The 12,781-nt window shown below is 38.1% G+C and overlaps 1 protein-coding gene across 1 annotated transcript; it reads right to left on the bottom strand.

Moving 5' to 3' along the window:
* Window positions 1–4,814: 4,814 nt before the first annotated feature.
* Window positions 4,815–11,961, bottom strand: LOC143983821 (keratin, type II cytoskeletal cochleal-like). Its single transcript, XM_077483918.1, has 9 exons — window positions 11,492–11,961; window positions 10,426–10,634; window positions 8,550–8,610; window positions 8,363–8,458; window positions 8,097–8,261; window positions 7,008–7,133; window positions 6,400–6,620; window positions 5,855–5,883; window positions 4,815–5,191 (listed from the first exon to the last, which is right to left on the bottom strand). The coding sequence occupies exons 1-9, from the start codon at window positions 11,915–11,917 to the stop codon at window positions 5,028–5,030; spliced, it is 1,497 nt and encodes a 498-aa protein (XP_077340044.1). The 5' UTR covers window positions 11,918–11,961; the 3' UTR covers window positions 4,815–5,027.
* Between the last annotated feature and the right edge of the window lie 820 nt (window positions 11,962–12,781).

The following is a 12,781-nucleotide window of genomic DNA, read 5'->3' as shown; positions in this document are numbered from 1 at the left end:
ATTCGTGCAGAGACTAAATAAACAGAAGGGGGCGTGTGAGATGTGGAGGAAGGAAGAGCCTTTCAATCTGGCGCCAACTTCCCACATGGAAAGCGTCACACGCCACTGGGCGTGGCCAGCAGCACAAGGGCCAATCCAAGGGTCTATCAATGTACACATGCGCCCTGACTAATGACGTAATTACGTCATGTCATGCGCAGTGATGGATCAAGGGTGGGAGCAACGAGATGATCCCGGGGACTATGGGAGATGTGACGATATCACGTCACATCCAATAATAGAGCCCGACGTGACCGTGGTAACCACGGAAGTGTCACCGCTTTTAAAGGCAAAAGAATACCGCAAATAAAGGAACGCAAGTACACAAATATAAAGAAAAGAAAAATATCACTAAACAGTCAGATTATACTTCTTACTGTGAAAATTTTGCCACTAATAGCCAAAGGTTATGTGAAGTGGAAAATTGGGAATAATCGCATGGGTCAGATGTAAAGCGCCCAAATTGCGCACATATTGACCTGAAAGATATAAATTTAAATTTTGAGGTACCAGAAACCCAAAAAGAAGGACCTTGAAATATAATGAAAATGGCATATTCTCAACTAATGCCAAAAGTGAAGTTGGACATAAAAGTGAGAATGTGAAAGGAACTCGATCCCAGATCCCACATGATCTAGAAAAATGCGTAATAAACGCATATAACCAGATTCAAGCAGAGATCTGAAAGGGAGATATGTGAAAGAAAAAATTTTGTAAGAAAAAATATATAATGGGGACGCAAGGTGTGTACAGTGAATTGAGAATTGTGTCACGGAGAGCGCGGATTTAGGAAGTGAAAGTGAAAAGTAAAGTGCCCGATGAATGGATAATAGGTACATTGGTGTATAATACCGAGGAAAAGGAGGACTAAAGGAATAGTTAGGAGTATAAAACAAATCAATAATAAAAATGATAATATATGGCCCTAGTGATCCATAATAAGATGGATTAGGCCTGATTAATAAAGCTATTAATGTCCCAATCTGTGTTCATGCCAAAGGGGGAGTAACACCTCAATTCATAGATCCAAAATGTCTCGAGACGCGAAACCCCCCTCAGGCATGAGTCTCCCCTCCAGTTTGGGACAAATTTGTCAATGATTTGAAAACGGGTGCCCGTAGGATCTCTGTTGTGTTTTTCAAGATAATGTCTCGGAACAGGGTGTTTATCGCACCCTTTTTTGATTTTACTAAGATGTTCGTTGACTCTAATGGAGAAATTACGAATGGTGCGGCCAACATATTGTTGGTTGCAAGGACAGGTGATCAAATAAACAATGTACCTCGTGACACAAGTGGTAAAGTGTTTCATGAGGTATCTACGTGCAGTGGATGAAGATGTAAAGGAGTCACTTTTGCCTCCTTTCTATGGTTTTGGTTTAAAACCTCACAAACACCCCCCTCCCCATTCGGGGGAGGCTGGAGTATTGGTCCAACGGGCTGCGTTTGAGCTTGACCATTTCGACCTTTGATGTTCCATCTGAAAGGACCCATCTTTGAGCCTACAACCGCCTGGAGCTCCATCACCAGCTCAACTGACCTCTCTCTTCACACTCTTTGGTCCTTGACTGTGACCCCAAGCCTTCTAGACTCAGCCGTCATATGATTGCGTGAGTCCAACTGTTCCGGTAAGAAGTATTTATCTACTATTGTTACAATCAAGTCTACCTGCATGAACATATTCGTCTAGCACACCATTCTCCTTCCATGTGACGGTTTGGCCACTCCTATGCCATCAACATAGTGGAATGAGTGCCTTATGTTGGACTTTTACTTTCAGGCATCTAGTTCTGTGCGATTTTTTGTCCTGTTATTTTTTTAATTTGTGTTGATTACACTTATTATTATTGAAGCGCTACACTGTTTTTATTATTCCATCTGTTGAACTTTGTTTGTTTTTAGTGTTGGCGGCTGTTTTGGCTGTTGTGGCCATTTTTTACAAACCATAGCGCAGTGTTTTCCCCTTTTCTACTTACATTTTTTTCACAAAATTTACGTTTTATTTTATTTATAGCACAAAAAATAAAAAACCCACTAGTGATTAAATACCACTAAAAGAAAGCTCTATTTGTGTGGAAAAAAGGACGCAAGTTTCATATGGATACAGTGTAGGATGACTGAGTAATTGTCATTCAAACTGTGAGAGCGCTGAAAGCTGAAAATTGGACTGGTCAAGAAGGGGGTGTAACTGCACTGTATTGAGGTGGTTAAAACTCTTATCTTCCTCGTTCCGAGGCCTTTCAACTAACAACTGGGAACGGTCAATATTTGTAACTTCCGCCAGAACCCTGTCATCACCTTGATTATACCCTTTTTCCAGGAATCTCGACCTAAGAACATCAGCCTTTGCTTTGAAAGTCTCTACCTCTGTACAATTACGGCAAAGCCACAAAAATTGGCTTTTTGGGATAGAATTCAGCCATTTTTTAAGACATTAATCTCAGGCTACGAGAGACATATTTTCATAAACATATTGTTTCAAAAAAACGAAGTCCCATTGGATCAATTTGGCAAAGGATCATTGTTATCCAGTAAAGGATGGGGTAGTGATATCATACATAAAACCGTAGAAATAGAAATCCAACATAGCATAATATTGTCACGAAAATTGCTTTAATATAAAAGGCGAATAAAAAACACTAACATTTTGAGAGTATCAAAACAGCATATATACAAATGTATGCAAGGGATGTCTGCAAAGGAGTCCACCCAACGTGTTTGGACTATGGAGTCTTCATCTTGGGTGTGGATCCCCCCTCCCAGCATAGCTTATAAACAAATGGTGAGCCCAAAAACGTTCAAAACGCCAAGACGCTTCCGCCCAACGTCACTTCCGGTTGTAAACCGGAAGTATATAACTCATTAAAAAGAAAAAATGCTTTTCAATACCAACCTATAAGTCAAATTTATACATTCAAATCCATTTATCTAAAAGTATATCTAATTAGGGCATTTTAGAATTAAACCCCCGCTCTACTCTACATGTATTTGTATTAACCAAGCCTCGCTTTCCCCGTGCTGATGGCCAATGGGCTGTCATAAGTCAAGCCTCTCAATGAAAACGAGGCTTGGCCGTGCTCACTTCCGGTTCAGCGTCTGTGTTCCAAGCCTCAATCTGAAAGTGTCTGATTCCAATTTTTGAGCTCACGGAGCACAAGTTAATTTGTTTTTTATTTATTTGTTCTAAGATATATATATGTTGGCACGTATATATTTTTAATTTAATACTTTGGTATAGCGCTACACACATTTTTTCCTTTTAGCATCTCCCCGTTTTGCCTAGCAACAAGTGACACCGATCTCTGTTCCCTGTGATTGGAGCAGAGATCAGTGATGTGCACAACACAGCCACGCCCCCCACAGTTAGCAACATACCCCTAGGACACACTTAACCCCTACACTGCCACCTCCTGGTTAACCCCTTCACTGCCAGTGTCATTTACACAGGAATCAGTGCATTTGTATTTGCTGTATAAATGACAATGGTCCCAAAAATGTGTCAAAAATGTCCGATGTGTCTGCCATAATGTCACAGCCACGATAAAAATCGTTGATCGCTGACATTTAAAAAAAAAATGAATAAAAATGCCATAAAACTATCCCCTATTTTGTAAATGCTATAACTTTTGCGCAAACCAATCAATACTCGCTTATTGCGACTTTTTTTTACCAAAAATATGTAGAAGAATACATATGGGCCTAAACTGAGGGAAAAAATTATTTTTTAAATATTTTTGGGGGATATTTATTATAGCAAAAAGTAAAAAATAATGTGTTTTTTCATAATTGTTGCTCTTTTTTTGTTTATAGCACAAAAGTTCAGTTCATATCAGGAGAAGTTGCTCATCACTACAGTGATGCATTACAATATTGCAGCTTTGGAGTCTTGGGTTCACTTGTATCTTTTTCTCTGTCAGTATGTAATTTTACATATTGTCTTCAGGCTTCCTCAGGTTTCTTTCCACATACTGGCAGACCTGAATCAGCATTCTGAAAATTCTGAAATGTTTCAGAATTCCTGGGCTGGCCAGACCCAAGATTCAATACATACAAAAAAAACTAACATAACAGAATAAATGACATGCTGTACATTTATGTATTTCCCACTTAAAGTTGTGCTACACCCAAAAGGTGAAGTACCGCTTTAAGGCCTCCTCCCCGACCCCTGGGTATGAAATGGAGCTTTTGAGGAAGGGGGGGCGGGTACCGATTTTGACAGGTACTCGTTCCCACTTCTGCTCTGATTACCTAGATGATCGGAAGCTAAAGTTCCCCTCCTCCCCTCCCTCTGACACATGAGAGGTCCCAGAAGACTGTGGGACCATTAACTATGTGCAGTGCCGCTCATTCTTGTGCAATGGGCACCCAGTTGTGAAGCTGCAAGCAATCTTAGCAGGAATCCTACGGTGTCACAGAACCCTGGTAGAGAAAGGTTGTTCTAGAGCTGATCATTAGCCCCATTCTGGTGTGGCTGGTAGGTTAATCTGCATCTACCAGGACATGCACTAAAGTGTGTGAGTGGGACAATATACAGTAGACTTTACTGGGACAGGAACTACGGGCAATAGTAAAATATGCTTAGTAGACATGCATAATATGTGTTTTCTGTATAAATTAGGGTGATATAAACAGGAAGGAGCTGAGTTTGTTTCTTCATCCATTCTTATACTCTCAGTGGTCAAAATTAGAATTGTAAATCTTCAACTACTGTAAATGTTCTGTGGGAAATGTAATTTCAGCTAGTGTCAGTCTTTATAATAACAGCAGATGCCAGAACATGGATTACTGTTTATTGAAGCATTTTACAGTATACAATGTCACAAATATATACAGCAAACATTATATTTAGACTACACTAATAAGCAAGCCAGCACCCCGAATTCATATATAGACATAATATGAAAAGGAGATTTCTACATTTCTATGTAGGCTTTTATGCCATGCATCGATTGAGCAGCTTCATCATATCTCTGTATATAGGTCTTCACTTTAGCAGTGATGTCCATGGCTGGAGTGATGCTTGCTTATGGGGACATGGCTTCTGGAGCTGAACCCTCCATTATGATGATGGTGGTGTTGGTGGTGGTGGCCACTAGCTTCATGGGACTTTCCTGAAGAATGGTGTTTTCCTCCAGTGCTGGAGTGCAGGACAGCTGAAACAAATGGAAAATGGATAGGTTATGTCAATATGGTAAGCTTTTCCATTCCAGGCAATATGTAAATACATGTTCAGACAATGTAATTCAGACGACAACTTCGCTATTATGAATCCAGCAAGTCTACTCAAATCTTCTTCAAGGGCAATTTAATTAAAGATCCATTAACCCACCCTCCCTAGTCCTCTTGTCTCTATATTTTAGAACAGGGATATGCAATTAGCCGACCTCCAGCTGTTGCAAAACTACAAGTCCCATCATGCCTGTGCCTCTGGGTGTCATGCTTGTGGCTGTCAGAGTCTTCCTATGCCTCATGGGACTTTTAGTTCTGCAACAGCTGGAGGTCCACTAATTGCATATCCCTATTTTAGAATATAAAGATATGTGTAGTTAGCTTCAGATGGTCTGTGGTTGGCTGAAATTAGAAACTGCACATCATGATCTGTGCACAGTGTTATTAATCCCAAAAACTTTAACACATAATTATAGTAGAGTATAGTTTCTGTGGTAAGAATAATTAATAGAAATAATAAATTATTCATTAGTAAAAAAAAACTATATTCAAAATATTTCCACACTAAATGTGGAAGGCATACAATTGACATTAATATTACTTACACATAGGTTTTTATTATATATGGAACAAATTGTTTTACTTACAAATGTTTACATGTCCCTCTGCACCTATCCTGAAAAAGAGAAAAATGAACAGAATTTTAGCATGAATTCCATTTTGTAAGATTTTTTCTTACACCTATGAACACTAACTGGTAAATAACAAATGAACAGGTTATCAGGCAGAAAACCCTGATAAACAAGCAATTGTGCTGCAAATTTGAAAATGACTTGCTAAGCTATTGCTAGACTTTCCAGGCTTCACAAGTTTGTTGCACAATTGCAGCAAGTCTGCATTGTATGACTCCAGATCAACTATTTCTGTCTGTAGGAATCTACAACTTTTGCAGACCCCCAATCTAATAATACTCTTGATGTCCATCCTGAAATTTACACTCTGGCTCTGCCACACAGCACAGTCATCCTGGCGACCTGACTTTTCTCTGATGCAGCTAAATAATACAGCTAGGCCACCTCCCCACCCCAAGCCTGCCAATGGATATTAAAAGAGCAGCAGAAGACTGATGAAGTAATCTCTTTGTCTTATATTCCAGTTAGCACCTTCCTTGCCTGACATCTGAAATATGTACCTGTGCTCTTCTCCTTCCAGCATTTTCTTATAAGTGGCAATCTCAATATCCAGAGCCAGTTTAACATTCATCAGTTCCTGGTATTCTCTTAGTTGGCGAGCCATGTCCTGTTTGGCATTCTGTAGGGCAGCCTCCAATTCGGACAATTTTTGCTTGGCATCCCTGACAGCAGCTTCACCACTTTCCTCAGCTTCCCTGATGGCAGCTTCAAGTGCAGCACGCTAGAAATGATTAAATAACAGACATTATTTTTTCAATCTGGTAAATTGAGTATCACCTGCTTTGTTTTATTTGAGTTCAATAAGCTTGACAAAATATACATGAGCAATAAGGATCTTAATGAAAACAAGTGCTGAAAATATTATTTTTATATCAACAAAAAAAACAACAAATAACATATTACAAAGAAATTATACTTTTTTATATATCCAATATAAAAATGTAAAAATGGGAAGCAAAAGACATTCCTGGTCAGTTTAAATCTGGAAAAAGATAACATTAAACATTCATCTAAGCAAGCGCTATGAAACTGTTAATAACCTTAAATCAGAGGTGCTAACAATATTGTAAAGTTGGCCATAAAATTATAAAAAACTCTGGATTTATACCTGGGATTTGGCACATTCAATTTCACCTTTAAGCTTCTGAATTGTTCGATTGAGATCCGCAATCTCATTTTTGCTGTTCTGCAGATCATTTCCATTTCTTCCAGCTGCCATTCGCAGGTCTTCAAACTGTAGATAATAAAAAAAGAAGAAAATTCTGAATATTTGTGGAAACCAAATGTTTTAATTCCATTTGTTATTCCATGCACCATTTTATTTGAAGGCTCATGTCTCATAGGAAACTGCATATTTTTTATATATTAAGATATAAAACGACGGCACTATTTTAAATTGAATTAGCATAAGTAAAAGATATTGCCAGAAAATTAACACAGCTGTTTAGATGATATCTAACTCCCCCTCTCAAAATAAAAATATATATATATATTTCAGATTACCAGTACTTTGATGTGGTGGCTGCATTCATTTCGCTTTTTCATGCTAAAAAACATTTTCAGCAAGTAATGAAAATGTGTGCTGATCTTGCCAGATCTTGTCTTGGTTACTTCTAGTGAGTTGAACTGAGCGCACAAACAATGGATGGAGAGGAAGACATATTTGAAGTCATAGTAAAAAACATGGCTCCATAGATACAGTAGAGTGAGGGAAAAGAATTGTGAAATACCAAGTGAAAAAAAAGGGAAAAAGCCAAAATGAAAACAAATGCAGTCACCACATCAAAGGAGCTGTAAAACGCAGTATAAAACATTTTTGGGGAGGGAAGAGATGCTTAAATGCATGTTGACTTTGGGCAGAACTATACATGGCATGCTATGTAATTTTGTAAAGAAAAGGGTTGGCTGAAATCAAAATGTAAAATTATGATCTATTATACAGATGGTCTCAATCTAGCCGGGTGCACACTAATGGTGTTTTAACACTGGGTACCTGTACTGGCAGCGTGAGTCTCATTAAATTAATATATTGTTTTAAAATAAACCAGGGCAGAATATGAGCTGTGGTGAAGACATACTGCATTCCTCTCAATCACTTATTTCAACTATTCAGATATTCATATTTGCTTATATCTATTCTGAATTACAATGCATGATGATACCTGTTGCCTTGTAGCTCCAATTATAACACACTCACCCTGGATTGGTACATGGCTTCAGCCTCTGCTCTGCTTCTGTTAGCAATCTCTTCATATTGAGCTCTGACATCAGAGATGATACCATTGATGTCTAGGTCTCGGCTGTTGTCCATGGACACAAGAACTGAAGTGTCGGAAATCTGAGCTTGGAGTTGATTGATTTCCTGAAAATTTAGAAAATATGTACAGCAATTACTTTACAGCAGTATAAATTAAATTTAGAAATTTAGAAATGTGCTTATAACCCAAAAGGAGCATTATTTACCGCATCATACAGGGTCCTAAGGAAGCTGATCTCATCGCTCAGGGAGTCGGCCTTGGCTTGAAGTTCAGCTTTGTTCATGAAAGCAGCATCAACATCCTAAAGTTCGAAATACAGAGTTATTCGTGTTATTAGTGTTGCTTTAACAGACAATACAGCAATACAGAAATACTCATTTTAAAATGTTTACCCTCTTCAGAGAAACAAATTCATTCTCGGCACCTGTTCTTCTGTTGACTTCATCTTCATATCTGTAAAAAGACAAGTTTTTTTTTCTCATATGTCCTTTACATGCTAAACAATCTGTAAATTATTAACAGTTTCTAAACCACTTTGAGTCCCCAGTGCCAAATAAAATGGTGTATAAATAAAATAGAAGCGCACTGCAGAAACAAATACAAACAATATGGGGTTGATTTACTAAAGGCAAAAGACTGTGCACTTTGCAAACTCTGCGAATGCAATTGCTCTGGAGCTTAGTATATGAGCAGAAGCTCTACTGACATCCATCATCCAATCATGTGCAAGCAAAAATGCTTTTTTTTTTCCTTGCACATGATTGGGCACTCTTTGCAAAGTGAAGCTTTATCTCATTTGTTAAGTACTGGGGCAACTGCACAGTCTATTTGCATTTAGTAAATCAACCCCTATGCTTCAGTTTAGTACTTACATCGGATGTGTAATGTCGTCACATGTCACGTCAATGCACATACTCCTAGTATGTAGGCCCAGCCAGAGTTTTTGCAGACAGCAATAGATCACTATTACAAATGATTTTCTGCTGCACATCTGCATGAGGGTTTGGCTCTGATCTCTATTTAATAGATCCAGGGCCCCCTCATAAAGAACAAAAAGTGTAAATAAAAAAATATGGGCAAATATGAAAAAGCCACCATTGTAATCATTTGTGCCCACGTCAACAAGATTTAATCTAAGGCGTACACACGGGCGGATTGTCTGTCCAACTTAGTCCGCTGAAACGTGTTTCAGCGGACAATCCGCTCGTGTGTGGGCTTCAGCTGACTTTTTCAGCAGACAGTCTGGCGGACTAAGTCTTTCGGAATTTCCATAATACAGTCCGTCCAAACTTGGTTTCAGCGGACAGTCCGCTCGTGAGTAGGCAAGTTGGACGGACTAAGTATGGTGCATGCTCAGAAAGGATTTACACGGCCGAAGGTTGCATTGCAGTGTATTGGACGTCGTATTTCTAGTCCCGTCGTACGTGCTGTACACGTCATCGCGCAAGCTTTCAGCGGACTGTCTGTTCATCGTGTGTGGTCAATTCCGTTCATTCAAAAGTAGGACGGACTGTCTGTCGGATTGTCTGACGAACTTAGTTGGCCAGACAATCCGCCCGTGTGTACACGGCCTTACTGTAATATTTCGCAAATTATTTCTGCAATGCAATTTCCCCCCCTGCATGCATTGTAGCATCAAAAAGGAATACATCTTTCCTAAATTGTATATGTTCATTTTGAGTTTTACCATATTGCTACATTACCTGAAAGTTGAATGAATATGATTTTAATCAGCAGACTTGAATTAATATATTTTGTGGTAAATATCTGTCACTCTCAAATTCTGTAAATGTTGTCTCGGGAAAAAAAAAACATATATATGTGTGTGTGTGTATTTATTTATTTATTTAAATTTACTACCAAATGAAAGCCCTACCTGTTCCTAAAAAACAAAATACAGTATCAAAGCAAATGTATAACACCCACCATTTGAGTGAAAGTTCTGTTGAGAGCTGACATAAACACACTGGAAACTGTGACAGTTACCACCAGAGGCATGCCTTAAATGTAGCATACACTGTATGTGTTTGATTTAAGGATTTTTGATTAAGGATTTAATAACATAAAGAACATTTCTAACAAACTTTAGTTTGAGAAGCAGTTTAATTGTGAGCTTAGTTCTGCTTTAAGAATTAAATGCTAGGTATTAAGGACTAATACTAAAATTTCCATATTGCCAGTCTGAGCCTGGACCCAAAACATGAAGCTTTACCATTATATGCAGGGTACTCCATACATGTATGCATTAATGTGTAATTGTATTGGTACCTTCTCCTTAGTTCTTCTACAGTGCCCTCCATGCTGTTCCTCTCTGCATCCAGGCGAGCTCTCTCATGTTCTAGATTCTCCAGCTGTCTCCTGAGGTTGCCAATAAAAGCCTCAAACAGAGGTTCAATCTGACATCTTGCTGTCTTCTGCTCCTGTAGAAAAGACCATTTGGTCTCCAGCATCTTGTTCTGCTGTTCCAAAAATCTTACCTGTGTTGAGAGTATAAAATAATTGCTTATGAGTATAGAAATGTGGTAGCATACAATAATGTATATAATTCCACATGAACCTAAGCCAGATTGAATTGGCAAAGCATTTTATTAGAATATTTTGACTGGGACAGTATAATAATTTAATACAGAGCAATACAGAGTGAGCACATCTATTTTTCCAGTAATAAAACCGTTCACTAGTATGAACTGCATATCATTCATGTGGAAATTGGTTAATTTAGGAGGCTGAAGAATGTAAGTTTTCATACTTTAATTTAAAGTCAATGAGGGTGATTTACAAAATGAGTTAAAAGTGTGGATATTTATTTCAATTATGAGTGATGATATGATATGAGTGTGGATATTTACTTAAATTATTCAATAATGTGAAAAGCAAATTCATGTTAATTATAAATATACAATCATATGCAGGTGCTTTTTACGTGCTTGAAAAATTGAGGTTAATATTTAGATTAAAAAAATAATTTTGAATTACAGTTCTCTAACCCTGTAGTAAATCAGCCCTATTGAATTCATATTCACTATATTAAATGCAGTATATTTTCATAGACATCCTGTGTATTTCATTTTAAGTAAAGTATATACTGGGAAATAATCTTAAATAATTTGCAGATCATTGTGGGGACAGTCATACACTATAACATCAAACTGCACTGGTTGTTCATGCTAAATAAATTTTACATTTAGGGACACAACTTTAAAACTTTAATCAAACAGAAAATAACACATACACCTTGATGTGCCTTATGTTAACCCTATAATTATTGTTGGCCACTTAATCATATATACATACACCTTTTCCTTTCATTATAAATGAACTTGACAATTCTCACCTTGTCAATAAAGGAGGCAAATTTATTATTCAGGCCCTTAATTTGGTTCTTTTCTTCTGTTCTAACTCTTTGGATGTTTGGGTTAATTTCCAGATTGAGAGGAGCCAGAAGACCCTGGTTTACAGTAACTGCTGTGATCCCTCCAGAACCAGACATTCCTTTAAATCCATGACCATGTCCAACAATACCAAATCCAGATCCATGTCCATGTCCACTTTTCCCTAAATGGAAACTTCCGACTGAAATCTTAGGTCCCTTTGACCCAGCAGAATGGTCACTCTTGCTGCTGAAACAATGCTGGGTCTGGTGAACATTTTTAGAAGAGTGTGATAAGAAGCCGTGTGAGCTGGAATATTTGGGTAAAGAAACAGAACCAGAACTGAAGTGCTTGTGTCCAGATGAGGCCAGGATGGAGCGGTGAGACATGATGATCTTCTCTTAGAGATGATATACAGAGAATCCAAGGTGCTGTCTACTCTCCAGAGCAATGTTCAATGTTCTGATACTTGCTAGGCTCCTTTTTATACTAAACTGGGTGTAGTACTTCCTATAATTTTAGTTTGATGATAATAGTTCATCCGTTTGTCACAGAAAATAAAACAGTAACCCATCTATATTTTCAAAGCTGCGACACTTTTATTAGGGGCTAATAATATAATAAAACAATGTTCTATTAGTATAAGCAATATGAGCTGATGTTACAATAAATAATTACCATGTCTTGCATATGTCCCAGTAATGCCGTACAAGATGGACCTACTTGGAATGGCCCAATATTTAAAAAAGAAAATATTGAATTTTAAGGATTTCAACTGTATTCATGTTAAAGTTATGTAGCACACCCCATAGGGACTGCTAATAACTTGGATCCCCTACTCTTTCACAAGCACCCAAAAACAGAGAAGAGTCTGTGACTTTGTTTTTGTTGTTTATTAGGGGGTTAATAACTTGGATAGGGATGGGAGGTTATGGAATGCCCACTTGACTTCAGTAAACTTTCAACAAAACTTCAGGGACATCTTCCTATATACAGTCTATATACAGGCTCCTTTACTTTTCTCCTGCACAACTCTTGCTTGGTCTAGCTGAATCACTTTAATTTATCTGACAGGCTCTCAGTCAGATTAGCAATAGCACTTTACAGGCAGGAACTCTTAGCCCTATTTGTGTAGCACAGTGTAGTGAAACAGCTTGTAATGCTTCCTCTGTGGTCACTGATCCCAGCACCAACTCTTCAGGCACTGCCAACCCACCTGGCTGCAGCTGTCCCTTTCACTAGCCCTCCAGGCT

This window comes from Lithobates pipiens, unplaced genomic scaffold (genome assembly GCF_037356315.1).
Source record: "Lithobates pipiens isolate NorthernLeopardFrog02 unplaced genomic scaffold, aLitPip1_a1.2 Scaffold_16, whole genome shotgun sequence".
In the NCBI taxonomy this organism is placed as follows: Eukaryota; Metazoa; Chordata; class Amphibia; order Anura; family Ranidae; genus Lithobates; species Lithobates pipiens.
Note: the sequence above shows the minus strand (reverse complement) of the source record. Positions and strands in the feature narration are given on the sequence as shown.